This window comes from Neodiprion lecontei, chromosome 1 (assembly GCF_021901455.1).
Source record: "Neodiprion lecontei isolate iyNeoLeco1 chromosome 1, iyNeoLeco1.1, whole genome shotgun sequence".
NCBI lineage: Eukaryota > Metazoa > Arthropoda > Insecta > Hymenoptera > Diprionidae > Neodiprion > Neodiprion lecontei.
In genome coordinates this window covers 30,964,768-30,987,098 of record NC_060260.1, presented here as the reverse complement: position 1 = coordinate 30,987,098, position 22,331 = coordinate 30,964,768, and the positions used below count along the sequence as shown (strand labels likewise).

At 34.2% G+C, this 22,331-nt stretch overlaps 2 protein-coding genes across 13 annotated transcripts; both read right to left on the bottom strand.

Moving 5' to 3' along the window:
* Positions 1–178: 178 nt before the first annotated feature.
* Positions 179–4,284, bottom strand: LOC107221996 (dynein axonemal assembly factor 4-like). Of its 6 annotated transcripts, none has more exons than XM_015661189.2 (7): positions 3,680–4,284; positions 3,308–3,548; positions 3,019–3,217; positions 2,254–2,854; positions 1,841–1,941; positions 1,505–1,658; positions 179–1,345 (listed from the first exon to the last, which is right to left on the bottom strand). In XM_015661189.2, the coding sequence occupies exons 1-7, from the start codon at positions 3,800–3,802 to the stop codon at positions 1,136–1,138; spliced, it is 1,629 nt and encodes a 542-aa protein (XP_015516675.2). In that variant the 5' UTR covers positions 3,803–4,284; the 3' UTR covers positions 179–1,135. The 6 variants fall into 6 exon arrangements, 3 of the variants coding, with proteins under 3 accessions (XP_015516675.2, XP_046586002.1, XP_046586059.1); XM_046730046.1 differs by having other exon boundaries at positions 1,151–1,358; XR_006902572.1 differs by having other exon boundaries at positions 1,177–1,314; positions 1,773–1,941.
* A 135-nt stretch (positions 4,285–4,419) lies between these two features.
* Positions 4,420–20,758, bottom strand: LOC107222031 (neurabin-1). Of its 7 annotated transcripts, XR_006904128.1 has the most exons (18): positions 20,496–20,758; positions 18,801–20,350; positions 15,935–17,207; positions 14,913–14,933; positions 14,605–14,820; positions 13,693–13,876; positions 13,187–13,456; positions 12,716–13,077; positions 11,904–12,183; positions 11,075–11,128; positions 10,161–10,466; positions 9,681–10,067; positions 9,327–9,585; positions 9,009–9,221; positions 8,750–8,899; positions 8,563–8,672; positions 8,086–8,447; positions 4,420–7,378 (listed from the first exon to the last, which is right to left on the bottom strand). XR_006904128.1 is itself a non-coding variant. In XM_046738137.1 (17 exons), the coding sequence occupies exons 1-17, from the start codon at positions 20,756–20,758 to the stop codon at positions 8,196–8,198; spliced, it is 6,150 nt and encodes a 2,049-aa protein (XP_046594093.1). In that variant the 3' UTR covers positions 4,420–8,195. The 7 variants fall into 7 exon arrangements, 6 of the variants coding, with proteins under 6 accessions (XP_046594093.1, XP_046594916.1, XP_046595364.1 ...); XM_046738137.1 differs by having other exon boundaries at positions 4,420–8,447; XM_046738960.1 differs by having other exon boundaries at positions 4,420–8,447; positions 11,904–12,180.
* Positions 20,759–22,331: the final 1,573 nt, after the last annotated feature.

The following is a 22,331-nucleotide window of genomic DNA, read 5'->3' as shown; positions in this document are numbered from 1 at the left end:
CTGTGTATGATCAAGTAGCAAATAATTCCTGATTTTGCTAGTGATTGCAATCTTTGATTGTCAACGACAATATCGTCATTCGTCTTGAAATAGTTTGCAACTGTTGTAAATATTTTATGAGTTGAAACGGATTAGTATATCTAGAGATCAAGATGTTTCCATAGATACCTATTAGTTATACAATGTGCAGATTACTCACATGCACACAGATTTGGGTTACTTTTGTCACGATATCGTTTTTCTATTTCATTCTCTAAATGCAGCTTTATTGACGATGTTTGTTATTTAGCGTAGAGAATGCTGATATATTATTGATAAAAATTACAATTATACTAACAAGTTGTTCTCTTCGCATACGGTAATAAGTAGAATTTATGTACACTGACTTGTATGTAATTTTATATTTCATAATGAATGTAAATTTGCTGTGGACATGTTGTTCACTACCAACAAATTCATATCTATTTAATGTATTATACACGGTTCATGCAGTGTATGGACTGATACGAATTTTACAAAGCATGATTGTGATACTGTATGAATATATATTTTACTATTTCTATTAAAGTCACATTGAAACGTTTTCTTTGTATTTATCTGGCTGCGTCATAAGATCCCCATTCCAGGCCGTGCTGAAACTTGGAATATCTACTGATAATTTTGGGAAGATTTGAGATTCCGTCCTGAAGCACAAATCATGTAGGATTTTTTGGAATGTGAAGTGAAAATATAACGGAAAAAACTGTGCATGATTTGCATGAGTTTAGATATAAGCGTTGCGTTGGGTACATAATGTCAAACTACCATCAGAGTGCCTTTATCATCTGGGGTAAAATACAAATTTAGTACAGGAAATTAGAAAAAAAAAGAGCTGAATATATTGCATAAATACCTGTTTACATAAAACACCTTACGGTCAAACTTACTTGGATGTAAAACACATTGATGTGTGAGGTTCAAATTTTATACATACTATTATATGGAATATTGTAATTCCTACTTATGGCTGAAGTTTTCTTTCGTAGATATCCGTAATATTAATATTGAGATCTAGGCATAATGCATTGTCTGGCCTATGTAGACTGCATGTATTCATATCATCATGTAGAAAACAATAGTAAGTCCTTCTCTCATTTCACTGTTTGTGAATATCAAAGTATTGTTTGGCAGCTAATAGATCACGTTTGATAGTCGCATTTTCCGGGTCAAGTTTAAGAGCCGCTTCCAACTCTGGTATGCCATGTTGAGGAGAAGATAACTTGCAGAGTGCCGCTCCACGCCTAGCATGACACTTGGCACGAGAATCTAAATTTCCTTTGCAATGAGGTACCATCAATTCTAAGGCCTGTAATTGCATTCTGCTTAATATGATAATATTAAATTATGACAATGGAAGGTAATATTTGAATAACTATTATAATTACTAAAATAATAACAGCGAAAATCTGTATCATAAGAAAGGAATCTACATATAATGTTCATGTATTGAGTAGAATATACTAACCTTAGAGCAATCTTCAGTGCATCTGAAGTAATTACCAAGAGCATAATGAGCTGCTGATCTATTTGAGTATAAAGATGACATCTTAGGACTTAATTTTATTCCATGACTATAGGCGCTGATTGCCCCCAAGTAATTTCCAGCTTTGAAGAACTCGCTGTAAATAACACCAGGTCTATCAATATTCATACCTTGTTAATATTTATGCTGTTTGACCCGACAATTTGTAATAACAAAGATGTGTGTGACGGGTTGTCTGGTGATGATATACATTTTATTGAATGACTGAAGTTTAAGTGTTGACTCTTCATTTTCGAATATACATTGATGGTAACATACTCTCCCTTATCCTTAAGCCATTGAGGATCCAATTCTTCTGGTCTCAAGTCTTCCAGAATGAAACCTGTTTGTCGTCTTGCTGCCGCCTGTTTCTCCAGCCACTAAAACCAACCAACATCTCCCTGATATTATAAAAACTTGATAAGTCTTAAGCAAGTACTCAAGAAAGCCTTGTTCACTTTAAGGCATCTTTAATATGACCCTCCAAACAATGAAACGATGAAATGATGACGCAAGGTCAGCGTGAGATGGTTAATTGTCAGCTTGAAAGAGTCAATATCTTTGTACAGTTAGTTTGATATCTGGCACGATACGCATGTATAAATAATTAATTTTAACTCTATTCAGACAAATCATCTTTAGATATCTGCGAGAACGAGATGTATTTAGGACAGCGAACCAAGCAGGTTTACCTCTTGCTCTTCTACTTGATGGCTTTCCCTAGCAGGAGTTGGAAATGTGCGTTCAGAAAACTTGACGTTAATTATTCCATTTTGTCTTGGTAATGGGATCGCCTTTTTAGGTTCATCAAATATTGTATTAGCCTTGAAATTTTTTTGCGTCAATACGTTCCTTATGATCTGCTTTCCAGGTTTCGGACTTTTCTCGGCTCTTTCACTATAAAATTTCTTTAATCTCTTTTCATTCATCTCTTTGATGAATGACTGTGTCGTTGAAAAGGAAGAAGTTTCTCCAGTTGTACAATCAGACTCAGAAACTTCAGAAGAACTGGATGAATCGGATTCATTAGATTTCTGGACATCCTGAAGTGCTGTGCTGCTTCCACCAGTAAAGTGTGCGACATTTGATTCATGGTGCTTTATTTCTTCAATTCGTGATTCATTTAAACTAGTATCATTTATATCACTGAGTTCTACCCTTGCCTGTTCCAGTTGTTTCAAAGCCGGACTATTTTCCATTTTGAGAGTCAATCCTTGATTAAGAATTTCTTTTTGCGTCATTTCTCTAGATTTAAGCTCGCCTGCTTCATCTTTGAACCACTTCAATGGTGGCCTAAGTAAACATGAATTTCTAACTCTTATGTTGAATTTCAAAAAAAAAGATGTTACAATTATTAGTGTTATACGTGGACTACGAAATTTATGACAGTGACCAATTTTTTCATCAGACAATAATTTTCAATCACTGAAAATTAAATGCTATCAATATCTTTATACCTATAAGCTTTCCTGTTCTCTTGAACTTCACCTTCAATACTCGACAATATTGGATTCTGCATTGTACACCTCCACTCTTCAAAATCGTTCATTGCTTGTTTACGCTCTGTGTCACGTAGCAAGTCTATTTTGTTTAACGTTGCTGTGTCTAAGTTGATTTGCGCTCTGACTGCTTGTTTCTGTAGCTTGTGTCTTTTCTCTATTGAAAATAAAAATTTCCATTGAGTTATGTACTGAGCATCGCAAAAATAAAGTTACGTTATAATAACTTGGAATTTTAGTAGTTTACCACTTCTAGCTTTGGCCCGTTCTTCAGCCATTACTTGAGCTTGCTCCAAGGCCCGTGTCCTACGTTCTTTTTTAGCATGTTTATCCAGATCTTCTAGAAGACTAGGCCAGATCAAACCTAAGTCTGCTTTTTTTAAAGTAAAGACTACGTTCGCCTGTTCTTTGTCCAAAATGCATTTGCTTTCGTGCTCCAGAATGTTACCCCAGAGAAAGAGCTCCAGGACGAATGGTGGATAGCTGGCCTTCGACAAATATGAAATTTATTTCTGAAATTGTTTTTCTAATATCTAAAATATATGCAACAGTGGTGACATAAAAAATTTTTTTTTAAATATTTGATAACAACATAATAGATTGACACGTGTAATATCACCTTTATATAGTTGGTTGAAGTAAATAAATCCACATTCTTTGGGTTACCGAAAAGGGGTGTGCTAACTACTACTGAGTCATCTGTTTGACGCCAGCTGTATTCCTTGATCACAATAGCTGGCATATTTGAAATTGATTCAACTCAATAGACGATAAGTGTGTCCGTTTACAGAACTATAGCGTCAATAGTGAACACAAGTATTTTTATGATGTCTTTGCTGAAAGTTTGAAGTGTGCCACTCAGATGCGGATAATTAATGTGCCTTGTTGAGCATGGGATCCATAAGTTTCACGTAGAAGAAATAATGTATGAAAACATAAAGAGAAATCGCTTTACTACCAGTGATGTTAACTTATTGACCAAACAAACCAAATATACCTTGGTTACGATAACAACAATAACATGTGATATCTGATCATCTTCGCTTACAAGTTTCTGCATAAAAAAATTAATTTGTTACGATACATCGTACTACACTTGACTAATTTTACATGATTTCAAAATTGTAGATATAAAAAATACATAAATATCCTGTAAACACGGACATTGAATCTCGATTAAATTCATCTCAATTAATACATACATTCTAGTAAGTATATTTAGCTGCACTATGGGTTGTTTTAGAGTAAAAAATCTTGATCATAACTGGAAGTCATTGGTATGGTTTGGTATAAGATAATATAGATACTTGACATATTAGAAATTAAAATCATCAAGGATAGAATGATTTTTTCATCCAATTATAGTGTACGAATTGTCTGTTTTTATTTAAAATCTTCTAGAGTATTTGACAATATTTCATTTTTTTTTTTTCTTTATAATAAAACACTTGCAATTACCAGTTATCTGATCATTTTAAGCAGCCTTTCAATTCTGAGATTGCTACCGTTATTCTACTGACGATAATTTAAATCTCATAAAACTGACCAAAATATTCAGAAATCATGCAATTTTTGTAAATGGTTTCGCCTGTCATACTACTGCTAATATTTTTCACGTGATATTTTCGGTATTACCTACAAAGTTACACACATAATTTCTATTAAAAAGTGAGCTATAAAACTTATTTTTAAATCAGTCAGTTTTAGCTACGTGGTGGTAGTGAATCCATTATTACATTACTGATATCTAGAATCTTCAGCCAAAGAGTTGAATTAACAAGAATCCAAATGATAAAGAAATGTCTCTCATTTGTAGCGAGATGTGGAATACAATAGTTTTCAGAAGAAAAAACCTATGATTCTCAGTAAATAAATACGAAACGCTTATAGCACAAAATTTTTGGCACTTTTCGATCTTGCTTAATTCATCTCTTTAGTAATTTGAACAAATGTTCAATAAAAGCAATAGTACAAATCTTTCTGATTATCTTGGTTCAAACTTTAAACGCATTGATACGAAATTGGTAAGTTTAGTTAACACCTGCATTAATTAACTTATGTTATGTTATGAAGTATTATGACACTACAATTATGATGTTTTACTTTTACCTCGATAAATCATAAGATTTATCGTTAACGTCAATACTTATAATTAGAGATATTATTATATAATGTATATACAAAGTGTTTCCCAATTAATATAATGCCGTTTTATTCCGTCTGTGTTATTCTTAATACCTTACACTTAAGTTTAAAAACGTTGTCCAGTACGCAGCATCGACCAATCAAACTCAAATTCAAAACACTTTGTAATGCTGAACATAAATCTTAGAATTATTATAAATAAGTACACGCACATCCGTATACATTTCTTCGTATGTAAATTGCATAAAACAAAATGAGAGTCACAACAGGTAAAATTGTACAGATTGTGTAATCTCATTTCATAGTAAGAATTTCATGACACAGAACAAGTTTCGAATATGTGTCTGTCTAATGTCTGATATGTTTTAAAATAATAAAATCAGCAATTCTATAACTAATCTTAAAACCAAATATTTACAGTCTATTAACCCATTCAAGAAATTTTTTTGTACAACATATAATTAAGTACAAAACATAATATATCAGTTTTGCTCTAGTTATAACTTTATGATTACAGAAGCAAAGAATTTTGATGATGTACGAAAAATCTGATGAAATAATCAACATAAGAAAATACAATTATTAAAAGTGGCAAGTCTTGCTGATCGAAATACTGTACAAAATGGTACAGGTACAACCCGTTACCTAAGGTAGTGAAGAAATATTGTTTTTCAAAATATATGACTATATGACACACTGCACATTGAAAAGGGTTTCTTATATAAGCTTGATAATTGGATTGTTGAAAATATGACCAGTCGTTGATATGAAATACATTTTGAGCAAAACTCCATGAAGAAAATGTATAGGTCATGCCCATATTTTAGACTATAATTATGTGATTAAATGTGTCGGTATTAAAAAACTTCGTTGATAGTGTATATAATGTGAAACGACAACTATTAATTCAAACATATCGAGCTATAACGGTAGATACGCTATAGAATAGTGATATAAGGTAATGCGTGAAAATATTAAAATAAATATTTAAAAACAAATGTTTATTTCGATAACGTGCTACTTACTGTCTCAACTCCAAGACATAAGTACAGTCACGAAAAAATGTAAGAAACATTTACTTTATTACACTTTTGAACTACTAATGCATACATACAAACCATACGTACGTACACACAATGAAACATGCTTTCATACCATACATACCAACGCGATAACAATTCACGTAGTCAGGTTCAATTCTGGTTATTGAATAACAATAACCACTAATAATAAAAGTAAACTAATACAAAAATACGAAAATAACCATTTTTTCATAAAGTGCAACATGCTAATTATATAGAAAAAGCTGTAAAAATTTTGCAGTTTACACTTTTGAAGAGTTTCAACCAAAAAATGGATTATCCTACTGTTTGTCGAAGCTGAAAAAAGTAATGTAACTTTATTACATGCAAGTAAGCAATTATAAAAGTACTCCTGCTTTGATGCGATTTTTTACATTAATCGTGAATTCATCCATTGTAGTAGTACCTATTATTCTTTTTCTACCATTATGATGTAGGTTTTTGCAGCTACAGCATTTTTTGTGCCTCATAAAAATGAGAATTTATGCGTTATGAGTCTACCACCTAAATTAGTTGGAAGGAAGAATCAACCAGCACCGTGTATGATCCAAAGTAATGAAAGTATGCCGCTGCTTAAAAATGAACACACGAGTCTTAACTCAAATTGATAGATGGGCTAACTTGTACGTCTTTTTTTAAACATCAGAGTATACAAATCAGTAAACATGTCTGACTATTGCAGTGTCGATGTACAGAAATATTGAATCAATGATGAGTTGTTGGATCTGAAGTATTATATATTCAGACTACATATAATTAATGATCCAATCATAGCTAAACAATTTTGTCCAATGGCTAAATTTCGTACCGGAAGGTTGAAACTCATTAACTTTTAGATTTGTGTTTGATGGATCAAGCTCCAAATTTATTTGACTTTCTATGCCTTTAAATTATATCAGTTACATAGTAACATTCTATAATTACTTTCTTTACCTTTGCCGTGCTACGTGTCATCAATTTTTAATAGGATTTGAGTACTTAGTTTGATGCGTAATGATCACAATATTAATACTTTTAATACTGAACAGCATAAGCAATCTTCTTTGATAATTGCCTTCAGACGACACATCTATTTTTTTTTCATCGCCCACCTAAAATCATTGGAAATTTATTGGAAAGTAAACTATACGCAGAGCTAATAACGAATAGCTCGTTACTGTTTTTGCATATTTAAATGACTGTAATGTTATTATGAATGACAACAGGTAAAGGAAACTGATGAAATATTAATATTTTAAAACAGTATGTCTAAATGGTCACTCTCAAAATCAATAACGTTTAATTCCACAGATGCTTTAATTTACGTGGTACTCAGTGCCTGCGCTAAGTAGCCATTTTTATCATACCTGGTAGGTAAGACAATATTGATAAGCCAGAGGTCTGATTATGATGAAGCTATACAAAAAGATACTTCAGTAGTCAATGAAAGGTACAATGTTTCACAATGTTTCGCAATGTGAAGAGTGCTTCAGATCCGTAGAATGAAAAACCAAATTAAATACTCTCTGAAAACATTTTAAAGGTCTGATCGATTAAAAGATAATAACAGGTAATCAGTTAGTCTTGAGAAGTTATGTCACTTTAAAAGTTACACAGGCAAAGATTTTAGTTAATAACGCATTCATTCATCTCATTTCATTCAAGCGATTATGATCCAACTGTATGTGGAGCACTCAGATGATTCATATATATTTTTTTTTTAATTGCCTCGCAAAAAATAAACAATAGTCAAGCCGCGAGAGAGACTTATACATTATGGAATGAAGATAAATCTTGAATCATTATATAAAAAAATTACCGGTTTGACTGCCTGAGTTTTTATTCAGAATTTATTTTAAAAATTCGTTCTCCTTATTGCCTTTTGAGTTGTATAAAAGTAGGAATCTCTATCAGGACTGTCTGCTACAATTACTTCTTCTTAGCTGCCTTTTCAGCTTTGCGTCGCATCCGTTCTAACTCCTTGCGCTCCTTACGCTCACGTTCGGCTTGCGCTCGCAATTCTTTCAATTTTCGTTTCAGTCGTGCTTTTTCCTCTCCTGCGACACCAAGAGCTTTCAAATCGCGTGATTCGAGTCTTAAGAGACCCCCTCCTGCTATTCCAGCATCAACAAAACGTGGGGCATAACGTTCGAGACCCATTGCTGACAACCATTGGCACACCTACAATGAAGTAATTCACAGAAAGTCATATCATCACCCGCCAATACCAATCAGAATACTTAACTAATATGTATTGTTAAAATAAATTTTTAAAATCATGCAGAAAATAACTTACTTGTTCTTTAGACCAATCAGTGATAGGAGCATTTTGCCAAAAGTGGGATGTTTTTTTATCTCCCAAGCCAAAATCACTGGGATGAGGAGGAAGCCAAACTTCACTTGAATCTAAATTGAAATAAGTTTACTTAAAGTATGAACAACTTTTGTCGTAAATGTTGATCAAATTATTCGTTTCTCAGTACCTGCGCTACCAGTTTTTGATGGACTCGGATCAGCTCCAGGTGGACTAATAGAACCTCCTGACGAAAGACTTGATGGAGATCCACCTGGATGGTGCCAGGGTGCGTTCCCACTACCAATCAAGTTCTGCGGAGGAACTGCTACTTTTTTAACTATAACAGAATGTTTAAAAAATTGTATAACGGACGATTAATTTATATTAATGCTACCGCAATTTTCTAGTATTTCTGACATTTTATGGATTAACAATCTTTAAATTACCTCTTTGACTTGCTTCATTCACAGCCTGTCGAATTTCCTCCACCAAATGATGTGTCACAAGTGTCGGATCACTGGACTGAGGATTATTTAAGTCCGTGAAATCCCCAGAACTTTCTCTTGAAGATGAGATATCATTTCCACCTAGCCTGCGCTCTCTTTCAGCTAAGACTTGTTTTAATTGCTCTGCTAATGATGCAGGAGGGCCTGAAAGACCTGTTGAATTTATTCATTTTTAATATGGCACAACAACACAAACCCATCAAACCATTTTCTATCAGGAAAACCAACCATTGTTAAACGTATTTCATATCTACATACCTTTCTGTGGAGGGGGCCAGCTTTGTTCAGTCATAGCTCTAACTTGCGAGCTAATTGTACTATGTTGGCGCACAGATGTAGTTGACTCCAAGTGTTGCTTACTTTTTTGTGAACTGATCGATGAGCTGCTCGAATAGGAACTCAAGTTTGAAGGTCGTGACAAATCATTAGCAGAACGAGTTATTCCGTCATGAGCACTAGTATTCTTTGAAGATAAGTCTTCATCTGTATTATCACCAGACTCATCTAAGCCATAGTCCTGAGGATATGGATACATTGAGAAAATTCAATAAACTTTCAAAAGTAAAACCTACACATATAATAAATAATGACTTTTGGAGAAACGGTACTAACTGAGCTGCTATTGCTGAGACCACCAGGTCGTTTGGGAAGTTGACGATTTGCGAGTCCACCTCGACTAGCAAGTTCAGCTTTACTTTTACCTGCTGAATTATCAAGAAGACGATGAGCTGGCACAGCTCGATCGAGTTCTTCTTTGACCGGTAATGGCAAGGGTAGTTTGCGTTCCACAGTAGCTGTTTTGTCTCCATCATCAGGACTGCTAAGATCAGAAACCTCTGTATCTGATAATTGACAACTTGCAGCAGAAGGTGGAGGTGGCATTTGGCGTCTTGTTGGCTGGGGTGTTACAATGCGTGCTGTTGCACCATCGTATGGCAATCGTACTGGAAGTCCGAATCTCCTTTGAGTTTCAGTCAATTCCATTTCTAATGCTATTACCTGTAAACAAGAGTTAGTGCATACATGATAGTGACATACAAGTCGAACAGCAAAGTCATCGGAAATGAAAATTGAAGATAAATTTACACCTACCCTGTCTTTCAGGCATTTCACTAATGAGTTATACTCTGCATCTTTCTCATGTAAAAGCTGTTGATAAAACTCATCTCGTGCAATAACATCAGCTCTGAGTTCTCGGGCAGCCCGTCTTGCCCGTGCATATTTTTGTTGAATAGTTGCATTTTGAGCTGTTGCTTGAGAGAGCATTTCACGGACAGATGCTAAATCTTGACGTGCTATACTCAGAGCACGCTCCGATTCGTGTAATCGCAACCCAGATTCACGTAATTTTGCAGCATATTCTTCGCTCCCTGCTCCAGTATTCTCCAGCTCTACCAACTGATAAAATATTCCGAAGTGAATAATTTTTTCATATTTCCTAAAGTTCATCACTGAAATCCAAGTTATTAACTACTGGCAAAATTACTGAAATAAGAATTTGTATAATTATGTCAATTATTGGTTTGAAATAAGAATATTTATCCAAGGCTGTGCTTCCTTATCAATTAAATTTCATACATTTTCAACCCTATATATAACCAGGTACAAATCATTCTAGGAAGTACTTCAAATATGTATGAAGACATTTTCTAATTATCAATACTTTACATTATCGAATGTTACCATAAATGACCGTACTGGTTTTTATGAGCATAATTAAGTTTCACACAATGAGAAACATGGCTTATATGAAAGGAATTATGATAAAATCGACAACAGAGTATCGGGTCATGCAACAAAACAAGCCACTAAATTGAAATTATCATTTGCAATGATGCTGGTAAATCTACGAACAACTTTAAATGATCTGCAGAATATTCATGAAGAGTTTACCTCGAGCCAATTCATGTACAGAGATCTAAATGGATTATATACCGAGCGAATGTATGAAAATGAACGCGATCTATCATGATAGATGATTCTAGAATGTAATGAAACCTGATTACCTTTGTTTTGAGGTTTTCCACCTCTCCGTCGGCTAAGGCAAGCTTATACTGACTCTGCAAGCATCCAAACACACGCATAACACATAAGCAATACCCCAAATAAATCCACAATAAAGACAACTAAAGAAATTACACATTCCTTCCAATTGATGTCGCGACATATAAGCTCATTCATATGTGAGCAGTTGCACAAAATGATTCAGGGTAAACCGTTTTGGATAGAATTATGATTTTAAGAACTGTACAAACGAACCGAAAATTTAATTCTAAGTCATTAAGGAACAAACGATACTACAACAGGTTGATGATAAATGATGAAACATTGATTTAAAGTTAATGTAATTTTGATCGTATCTGACCAAACTAGAATTCGTGCATATTAGCCTAGTTACTTCCGAGGACGAAAAAATATTTACACAGGAATATTCCTTGACAGTCCTACCTTTTACAATCAAGTAGTAATAGTGAATGTACTAGAAATATTAAATTGTACAAGAAAAAAAAAAACACCAGCTGAACGGCAACTGTTGAAGGATTTGAAATCTCAATAAACATACAATGAATAGTTTACTTAGTTGCTACAATCAACTCTAAATACACGACAATATAATGGAATATGTACATCAATAATGTATGTTATTATGAAATGGTAACACAAGACAGACATAAGCACAATAAACGTAAACATATTATATTCTAATAATACTAAGTGGAGTCAATATATCAACATTATGCATTAAAATAAGTATATATCACGGTTATAGAAAAATCGAAGTAGTTGCGACTAATATCAAGATTGATAAATATAAGGTTTTACTGGGATACATGCCTCCTGTAGGAGAATTCGCAGACTGTCTACATCACTCTGTGTCGTCGTTGTTGGAATAGTAGAAGGCAATGGTAAAGATGAACTAATGATGGGTGACCGACTTCGACTAGCCGGTGACGAATATGCATCAATCGGGCTGGCTGGAGGTTCGCCCTCCGAGCAAGATGACATGGTAGGAGAGCCAGGTATGCCTCCACCCAAACCACTCATCGAGGAGTTTTCTTCACCCATACCAACTCGTTGGCTATCCGGCGAAGTTCCGTCCGAAAAATTTAGTCTTCTGGTATATAAGAAAATATTCATCAATTGAAAGCTGTCCTTACAGCACTAAAATCAGCACATTACAAAACTAATATTTATTATTTCCCTCAGTGCTTCAGCAGGCCTCAGGCACATGCTGAAGCGGCCATATTTTGTCGTCATGATAAATTTGCGAGCAAGGATAAACCATCATTGGGAATTTGTTACATTAGCGGAGGGTTAATTCAGGCGTTTGAAAAGAAATTATTATTTGTTTCAAATTCTTCTTTAGTTAGCAAAGTATTTAAGGACTGTACGTGATATGTTAATATTGAAGTAAAATTAAAGCAAAACATGTGATTTTAACTGCTGAAAAAATTGATGAACATCAGTCTCTCGATGTCAGTGTCAACATAACTCTTAAATTTTTTTGTCCATTAAAACGTTCGGAAATTATCAGAATAACTATGTTTACCAGATCACCATAATAAGATTGTATGATTACAAAAGACATAGTAGATACATGACAAAAGAAGCCATCAACTTATTATTGTTTGAAACTGAGAATATACCTTGTTGCAGATCCATTGGCTTCTTCGCGCTCCCGGTCAGCCTGCAAGCTCTGCCGAATGAGCATGGCCACTTCAGAATTACGAGGGTCCCGTTCTCTGCCAATTAGAAAACGTACTAGACCTGAGGTATTGCGCAGAACACTTGCAGCATAAGCTTGGGTCACACCAATCAGAGATTTGCCATCCACCTCAACAATCTGATCATTAACCTGAATACGACCTTCCCGAGCAGCAGCACCCTTTTCGGTAATCGTCTTCACAAAAATACCAAGTTTTTCAAGGCCTGCATCGGCACCAACACCCATTCCAATTATACTCAAGCCAAGTCCCTCTGGCCCTTTCATTAGCTCAACTGGGAAAACCTAAAATTTGTATTAATTCAATTTTTCACCGAGTCTAAAAACTGAATAGCTTCGAGAAATAGTAAAATTATCATTTGTATGCTTTGTGTGGTTAGACAATTAAGATTACCTCCATTTTTTCAACACGTTTCTCAAGCTCATACTCTGCACTTGCAGCAACAGGGTCAACATCTTCGTTGCGTCGATCGTACTCATTGACCGAGTGTGTCGAGTAAACCCGCATTGGCCCTGTATCAAAGGAAACTTTCATATTGGTTTTCTTCGCAGGTATAACTGTCGGAAGTAAATCTTCGTCATCTTCGTCTGAATCAGGAAGACCAGCAACTTCCATCCAAAAGTGACCATCTTCGTAATAATGTACTCCATTTTCGACTAAAATCTACAAGAAATTGTACATCATTGTAGGATTGACGAATACAGTTAGTCAATTATTACACAACATTGCTATGAGTGAAAGTAGTTACGAATAATTAATTATTAAAAGTTTTTTTAAAAAACAGTTTAAAAGTTTTAGGATCTTGTTACAAATCAGAAACAGAGAGAAATAACACAATTAATTTGACTTGTCCCAGTGAAATATGCAAGTTTTATGACTGAATATTAATTTATAATTACAATTTTTCCAGGCACAGGTGTATAATCGTCTTGGTGTTCAGTTTCTGTATCATCATTAGTTTCTTGCGTGTCATTCAAGCTGCTGACAGATCCCAGCAATTCGCTCTCACTTCCTGTCACTGAGCCTATTTGGCTTTCGGTCAAGGAGTCTATCGTCAGATCACTTCGTGACCTATTAGACAAACTATGCGTCATTGCATTAATGCATCTGGATTGTTTTGTAAGAAGACATATTAATTTTGAACTTCTAAATCATTTATCTGATGTTCACGTACGTATTATATCAAAATAACTGATCAATAGATGATGAAGTTTAGATTCTAAATAGCTGCATACGAATACCCTAACACTGCACTGTATAATAAATATCCAAAGTCTGCTTGTAGCACATGCAAAATGAGATTTGATAAGCCATTTGTTTTACTATATTTTTCGACCAGAACAGACCAGAACCAAGTCGGACAATTCTTAACTCATTGATAGACAAGTAAACTAATATGCGTACACAAAGTAATAAAGTACACTCATTGTCATATGCTTACTAGGCGATTAATTGTCATAACGTTGTGATTCATAGGCCATCAATTATCAATTACAATAAATTGTACACATACTTAGTACATGATAATAACAATAATGACATTCGTATGAACAGATACAAGTACTAATGATTATTAATAATAATATTTAAATGTGAAACCTGCAACTTTTTCAATGTAAAATTCCCAAGAAACTGTAAAGCCAAAGAGAAGGTATTTATAGACATTCAAGTCCAGCAGTCTTTAGATTGGATTCATCTCAAGTTACTTTGCAGTGTCCATAACTTTAGCGACCCGTGTGAATTATACCAAATATTATAGGTCGAAATTCAAGTCTTAATATTACAATAATTATCATATGCTACTGACTTACCTGTAATCGTGAGTGGTACTGTTAACTAGGCTGGAATCAGGAGCAGAAAGAACATCGGAAAGCCAGTCTGGGGTGTTGTCTTGTTCCTCTCTATCTCTTTCATTGTCTCTGTCTACCTCCCTATCTTTATCACCAGGTGTTGCAGTAGTTGTTGTAGGTGACAACAGTCTGGCTATTTCTTGAGCTTCCTCGTCCGATAGCAAAGCCGATCCTTGTCTGATTAATTATTTTTACCATTCATTCTTCAGCTCATAACAACAAATGTAGCAAATAAAAATCATCTTGAATCAATTACTTTATTTACTCACCTAATTTTCTTTTCCAATATGCTGTAGATCCACGACAGGTATTGACAGGTACAAGCCCAATTGAATACACAAGCATATTAAAATACCGCAAAATGAAATAGCGCATCTGAGAATCGCATAATTTTACACCTTTTGTCATGTCTTTTCATTTCATTAAATATTTGAAGAGTAACGATGCAACCTTCTCTGACATTAGACTGCTTTAAACCATATAAGCAGGGTACAATTATATGTTTCTCAAATACATTGTGAGTACAGCCAGCTCTAGAAGTCTGATTTGAAATTGCTTGTCACCTTTCCGAGTTTGAGAAAGTGTAACATGCTTTTGTTATTCACGAAGTATGTTAGTGATTGCAAATGTGTTGATAGTTTTTAATAAGAAATGCGTATGAGAAGAATATATTGCAAAGGAAAATATAGAATTGTTGTAAATTTATACAGAATATTGAAAATTAGTATGTCATAGATAATACAGGTTGTCCAATCAATAAATTTCATAAGACAAAATATGCACATACTTCATTCTATATCTATACGAGAAAAATGCAGATATTTTTTGTTTCAAGTAAAACAACGAATTGCTTAGACTACTTAAGCTTAAAGCTTAAGCTTAAAAACTACAAGACCGTTTATACATCACATCCCCAATTTTTAAGCCATCTATCTACATCTAACATGCAATCTGCAATTTCCTGAAATTCACTTTTTCTTCAATCAACCAAAATAATTCTATTGTGACAATATTTTATCAAATCAATTTCAACTGCAAAATTCAGAGCTTGTATCATTCTAGCACAATCATAATGGATAAACATAACACTATATTCTTAACTATGTATGTATGAAACTATTAATTTATTATGGGGCAGACTTATACAATAAAGTATTGAGTACCATATTTATGTTCTAAACTATAAATTTACCAATTTTTGTCCCCTTGCGCAAGATTAATATGAAAAAATCAACGATCCTGTATTATCTCAATACCAAACAAAACCCAAAATATCAAAAATTAAACTCACCGAGAGCTCAGGAGATTTTCAGCTTCGTCTGCAGTCATTGTGTCTGGAGTTACTGGAGTTGTTTGACTAGCTCGGGGTCTGATTGATGTTGCATCTTGGCCGTTCATATTCTGCTTCACATGGGGTGAAAGACTTTCCATATTTGTTATGGTTTTAGCATCACTGGAGTCGCTGTCCTCTTGCAAACTACTTTCAGATACTTTATCATCACTGGTTGATTTACTTTCATGCGAACTTGAGACATGTTCCTCCTGGTAGTTGTCAGTTGATTCAACAACTTGGGATTTCAATAAAAATTTATTTGAAGTCATATGTTGCAACTTTGTAGCAGCAATTTGATCAGCCTTTAATTTCTCTTGCTCCCATGTTGTTTGTGATTGCCCAAGTCCATCGACTTTTGACGTATTCGAAGTCTTATTTGCGCCTTCCAAATTAGAATTTTTTGCAGCATGTATATCGGATCTGATCTTAGAGGTATTGGTAGTAGTAGTAGTGGTAGTAGTAGTATTAGCTGTAGTAGTGATAGAAATTGTTTCGTTTTCGTTAAAACTATCCTTAGTAGCAGAATTAATGAAGTCTGTCATTGATTTTGTGCCATTTGAATAATTCTTATCTGGATTGGTAGAAGCCTTCAGAGATTGATTTGTACTTGTCACGGATTTTTCCAAATTAACCGTTTTATGCTGCATAGACTTTGGATCTGTGACACTATTAGTTGCGTCAGATATTTCCTTGTTGTCAGTCAGTGCTTCCTGCTTGGAAAAGTTTAATTGATCATTTGTAGCATATAATGGTATTTCCGGTTTCGGAATTTGAGATAGGCTATCGATTAAATTTGGCGACTTTAATATAGCAGATTGCAACGAAGAACTCTGATTAGCTGCTGTTTCTTGAAATTTATAAAGCGTGTCTTGTTGTGGCGCTCCTCCTTTTCCTTGTTCGATATTATGCGCTTTCGATTGATGACCTTGTTTACTTTGTGTCGTAGACTCAGAGATTTGTGCATGCTGTAATCTTTTTGCATATGGTGACGGAATTGGTATATCTTTGTGTTCCAATGGAGGGTATTCTTGATCTGAACTAACAACCGAAGGTGGGCGTTGTCCCAAACCAGCGGCAGGCAAGTCCACTCGAAGATGAGACCTTCGAATAACTGTCGCTGTATCCGTTTCACTAAATGGTTTCTCTGGGCTGAATTCATGATCTACTGTTTTCTCCGTGTATATAGTTGGTTTATGCGAATCCTCTATTTCTAGGTCATAGCTGTTACGTCCTGAAATGAAAGAGAAGTGTAACAATATAAATAGATAGGAGCTTTGTGGTAATATGAATAATACATGCAACGTATACCAGACTTTGTGTTAAGATATTGAATGCTCAATAGAATGCCAAATATAGAGAAATAAATTATCCGGTAAGTTATAGGTATTGACATATGACTTTTAGAATGGGCACTCATGAAAAAATTTTGAGTAACTGATTTAAACATTGTTCTGTTTAAAAATCCATGGGATAGTGACCTAACACAAGGAAAACAATTTTCATACCTCGGCAATCGATACAAAGTAAACGGAGACACATAGCACTAGTTGTTCAGATTTTAATTAAATACACTAACTCTGGAAAACTTTTTATCTCTCCGGATGATTTGAAGGAAAGTTTTGATGGTCTAAACTAGTTCGAAGTATTTGGTTGCAAAAAAGTGTGCCGTCTAGACGGATCGGCAATGTAACCTTGTATTTTATCATGTGTGGGTGTATGTGGCCAGAATGCCAAACGTCCCACCAAAAATATATTTAAACACAGACTAAACAACAAATACACAACACCACAGTGAATTAAAATTCAATTTTGATATATTGAAACGGTCAATTTTAATTTTTTAGATTTACGTTTCATTGATAATATATATATTTATCCATTTGTCAATAACAATATGTATTATCCTCGTTTAAGAGTTATATTCTTCTACAAATATTAGCATGCCAATCATGCATGAAAAACCATTTTGAAGGGTTGACTCTTTGTGCTGAACTTGTTGCAAACACTATTGGCTTTTATATTATTTTAAGTACGAATATTAGTTGGGAAAACATTGTTTACACCAATTGGTCTAATTCAAAATGCGCTTTTAGTAACTTTATATCTCGTTTACTCATTATAACATAGAAAGGTACAAGTGCACAGTCTCTGAACAGAGTTCATACTGACTTCTATAAATAATTCAGTCGAGTCTGGTGGGAGAAGAGAGAGACATGCCTTTTACTTTTACTTTTTAACGTTTTGGCAGACTGCCATTTAGCATAACCCAGCCTGTATTTAAGAACCCAAGCCTCCTCAGGAAATATGTAAAATATTTTTAGATCTGTGTATTTTTATTAAAGTGCTCCGTGGGTGTCATTCATAATATTGTTGCTCAGTCGTACTGTCTATAGAGCTCCAAGTTTTAAGATTATTTGATATAATCAATGCTTAGAAAGTGTTAGTCATAAATCAGCTGATTATTCAATAATCAAACACCACTGGCAACAACTGCAAAGCTGAAATGTGAAATTTATTTGCAACAAAACAGTTAGTTTCAACAAATCCTCATATGCAGTTATAGTACAGCCATCATACGTTTCAATTGAGGATACGTTTTTCTCTGCCAGATAATGAACAAATACAATTGGGTTATTAGCTCCAGACACATGAAGTTTGATAATGTTAAAAGAATACTCATCCCATACATTGCATAAAAGGTAATAAGCATAAACCTGATGATATTTCAAACATTAATAGTGTTAACATATAATATATCTATGTTAATTTTCATGCATGCCCACAACCACTTTTTTTCACTCTCAGAACTTGCATTTCGACTAACCTTTTTGATTCTTTTCTAGCACCTCCTTATCAGCTTTTTCTTCTTTACTGTCTTTTGAAGGAGAACTGGGCGAACTCATGCCCGATGAAGTACTGTCTGTGCAAGCTGAAGGTGGTCGAAGCTCAATATCAGGTGACTTTGATATGTCTACCGTTTTAGATCTATTGATTTCTTCCTTTTGTTTCACTGTATCAACGCTTGGTTTTGCCCAGTTTGGTCTTGAATCTGACCGATGATTTTCTGCATACTTCACACTTTCATTCAAAGTTTCTTTCGATGGTTGTGAATTCAGATCAGCATTTTTTAAAATTTCCTCATTTTTGGCAAGCCATTGATTTTTCCATTCTGATGTCTTAGGAGGAGATCTTAATGGACAGTTTGGATAATTAGAATAATCCGGAGTAGGCAATTGATCAAAACCTGAGCTGTCAGTTAAAAAATAATTTGTATTTTGTTGCATTTTCCCTGGACCTAAATTAGATTTGACGCTGGACTGGTTCTCAAAACTTTCGGAAACTGTACCACTTTTAAAAGTGTTATGTTTATTATCCAAATGTCCAAGAATTTTTGATACTTCAACGTTTTCAACTTTTAAGGGCATCGAATTTTTTTGGACAACTCTGCCCGATACATTCTTCTGCACTACAGCATATTCAGGTAAGGAGGTTTCTTGATCTTTTTGCATACTTGCAAGGCTTGAGACCTTTGAAGCTTGTACAATTGGACCCTTCTGTACAACTGCATAGTCAGGAGTGTTTGAAAACACATCAAAATTTTTATTTACCATTGCATACTCTGGACTTTTAGGACTAGAAAGAAATTCAGGAGTAGTAGGACTAATGGCAGCTACACTAGCAGGTCGTTCTTTTCTGGAGATTCCTGAACAAATGCTATTTGTAGACGAAATTCTGGCTGGAGGGGGTGGCGGAGGTGGAGACATATTTGGTGATGGTCTCGTAGAACAAAAACTAGCCGATCTTGTCGCAAGATTATTAGTGACATCTGTTGTTCCCCTCGAATCTTTATCATGAGCTGGCAAGCCAGGAGAGTATACTGAGGTGGCATTTTCGCCAGTAGACCTGTTCAAACTTTGATTTAAAGTAGTTTGAACTATTGATCTATTCGGATCAGAATTATATCTGCTTGGCCTCGTTTTAGAGAAATGGCTGGTCCAGTTTTTTTGCTTCTCAATTAACTCTTTAGAATTCAATCTCCTCTCTGGTTTTTCTGGCTTCTCCGGTCTCTCATCCATTCGATTTTCTTTTCCATAATTCTTCTCAAATTTATCAGGTCTTCCAAAACCTGGTCTAGGTCTTAATCTATCTACGACTGCTTCAGGGCCATGACTATGCCCATTCTCAAAATGACGCTCTGCATTCAAAGCAGGTACACTTGCACTCCAATTACTTAAATGATCTCTTGTACCTGTTGGCGATGGTGACCTAGGTCTGGGCGACCGAGCAGGAGATGTACAACCGGAACCAGAATTAGCCGAACTTGAACGTGAGCGAAGTCCGTGTAAATTTGTTGGTTTCATTACTCGATCCACTCTGATATAGAAAAGAAAAACAATCAATTGATTGATGAGGATAATAAAAAGTATACGCAATCTTGGCATTGAATTGAATATAAATTTTTATAATTTAAATAGCAACACTGATAAAAAAATAACAATCATGAAGATGTTATACTTACGGACGATGCGGCTTGTTTTCCTCTCCAAGTTTCTCAAATAAAGCCCTTGCATTATTAAATCGAGCAACGTGACTCTCTGTTCGTACAACGGTTACTTGCGTAGGAGAATCTTTCAACGGTGCTGGAGGATCTTTCATGGGATCCGATAAAACAACATTTGTTCTGTGACTAAGGTTTTCTAGTTGTGGTTTTGACTGGAATATATTTGCAATTGCCGACACTTTTGAGCCTCCATGGCGTTTCTTGTCATCAACTGCAGCCATCTTTATTCCGTTAAATGATTCTAGAAGAACAAGAAAAAATAATTCAGTAACAAAGAAGGAAATGTAAAATTAATTGAATAAATGTAACTTGCACTGTAAAATTGCCTGATGAAAAAATGGTGTGGCATATAAATTTTCTCTAGAATCCTACTTCAAAAAATCTAATACAATAATGAACATCCACTTGTCTTGTGATAGTGAAAAGTGTTCCTAAAGGCCAAAATGCACCAACTTAACATGAAATAAACATAAAACCACAAGGAATAGGCTACCACTGTGATAAGAATTGGAGATAAACTGATAAGTGAAATCATATATCAATTGTACGTTGTATCATTGGAGCGTCATGAATCACGATCTTTATTGTATCTATCTATTACAGCTCCAAGTACTTGAAAATACTATTAAGATAATAGTATTAATTATAGTATTTTATTGGTAACATTTTTCATGAAAACATCAGAAAACAAAATCAGAGCCAAATCTCTACCACAGAAAATAAAAATGAAAAATACAAACCTCTTGTATGTATTTTTATGAACTGATCTGTAATTGTAGCAGAAAGAGATACAACTATTGTGTAAGTGGTATACTAATTACTACTTGACATGAGTTATTAAACGCTTATCAATCTTACCTCTTTCTTCTCTAAAAACTCATCAATTACCTATGAAAATCTCGAAGTATCTTAAAGCATACTATGCTTCAGCCCATGTTCATTTGTTGATATTTGTTGAAGTTTTGGCTCTTCTATCACCTGCATAATAAGTGAGTGCCAATTATTTGATCGACTGATTAACCACGGTCAATTATTAGATATAGCCAGATCATTTTTTACCAAATAAAATTCATATTAAATATTTTTATTTATTCATTTATTTATTGATAATAAACAAGAAATCCCTTAGTTCATGAAGAATACTAAAGAAAAGTTTTAACCAATAATAAGTAATAGACGCCGTAACCTGGCTGGTAAATATTAAAACATACTGTTTGAAATTAAAACCTATGTCCAACTTGTGGTTATGGGATTGTAAGTTATACTTTCCACAATGTTTTGTTTCCAAGGTGAGTATCAAATGGAAATACTAACTGAAATGATATCATCTAATATTGTCACATGTGTAAAACATGTCTCATAAAACTGGACCCCCAACATTTCATGTTTATAGAGTTTATTTTTACAAGTAAGCAAATTTTTTTTAATCAATACTATTTATGGAGGCATTTTTTCAATTAATATATTATTCAATAAATGATATAACGTAATAAGAGTTTGGTATTAATATCAAGGAATGGTGCTAGTAAGATATATTCGTTTTAATACTATTTTAAATTTGTTCAAATTTCATTAAACTTAAAAAAAACAACAAGAAGTTGAAGAATTGATGAAAGAATTTGTAGGTAAGTGAACATATTTTTGTAGCTACAGCAATGTAATTTGAATGGATTATTAATTTAAAGATTTGAGATTCTAATAAATGATCATTTTGAGGAATAATTTAAGTGAGAGTTAAGTGAAAGGTGAAGCAGCATGCAAAGGTAAGTCTGGTTCCCACTCTTCCTCCCTTTG

Bases quoted from the DNA above. Each gene is read 5' to 3' on its own strand.
- LOC107221996 (XM_015661189.2), bottom strand. From the start codon at position 3,802: ATGCCAGCTATTGTGATCAAGGAATACAGCTGGCGTCAAACAGATGAC. The intron at 3,549-3,679 runs GTGATATTACAC...TATTTGTCGAAG, and splicing joins CTTCAACCAACTATATAAAG to GCCAGCTATCCACCATTCGT. The intron at 1,659-1,840 runs GTATGTTACCAT...TGTTATTTACAG, and splicing joins TGGCTTAAGGATAAGGGAGA to CGAGTTCTTCAAAGCTGGAA.
- LOC107222031 (XM_046738137.1), bottom strand. From the start codon at position 20,758: ATGGCTGCAGTTGATGACAAGAAACGCCATGGAGGCTCAAAAGTGTCG. The intron at 14,821-14,912 runs GTGAGTAAATAA...ATAATTAATCAG, and splicing joins ATATTGGAAAAGAAAATTAG to ACAAGGATCGGCTTTGCTAT. The intron at 13,877-14,604 runs GTAAGTCAGTAG...AATGACGCATAG, and splicing joins AGTACCACTCACGATTACAG to TTTGTCTAATAGGTCACGAA.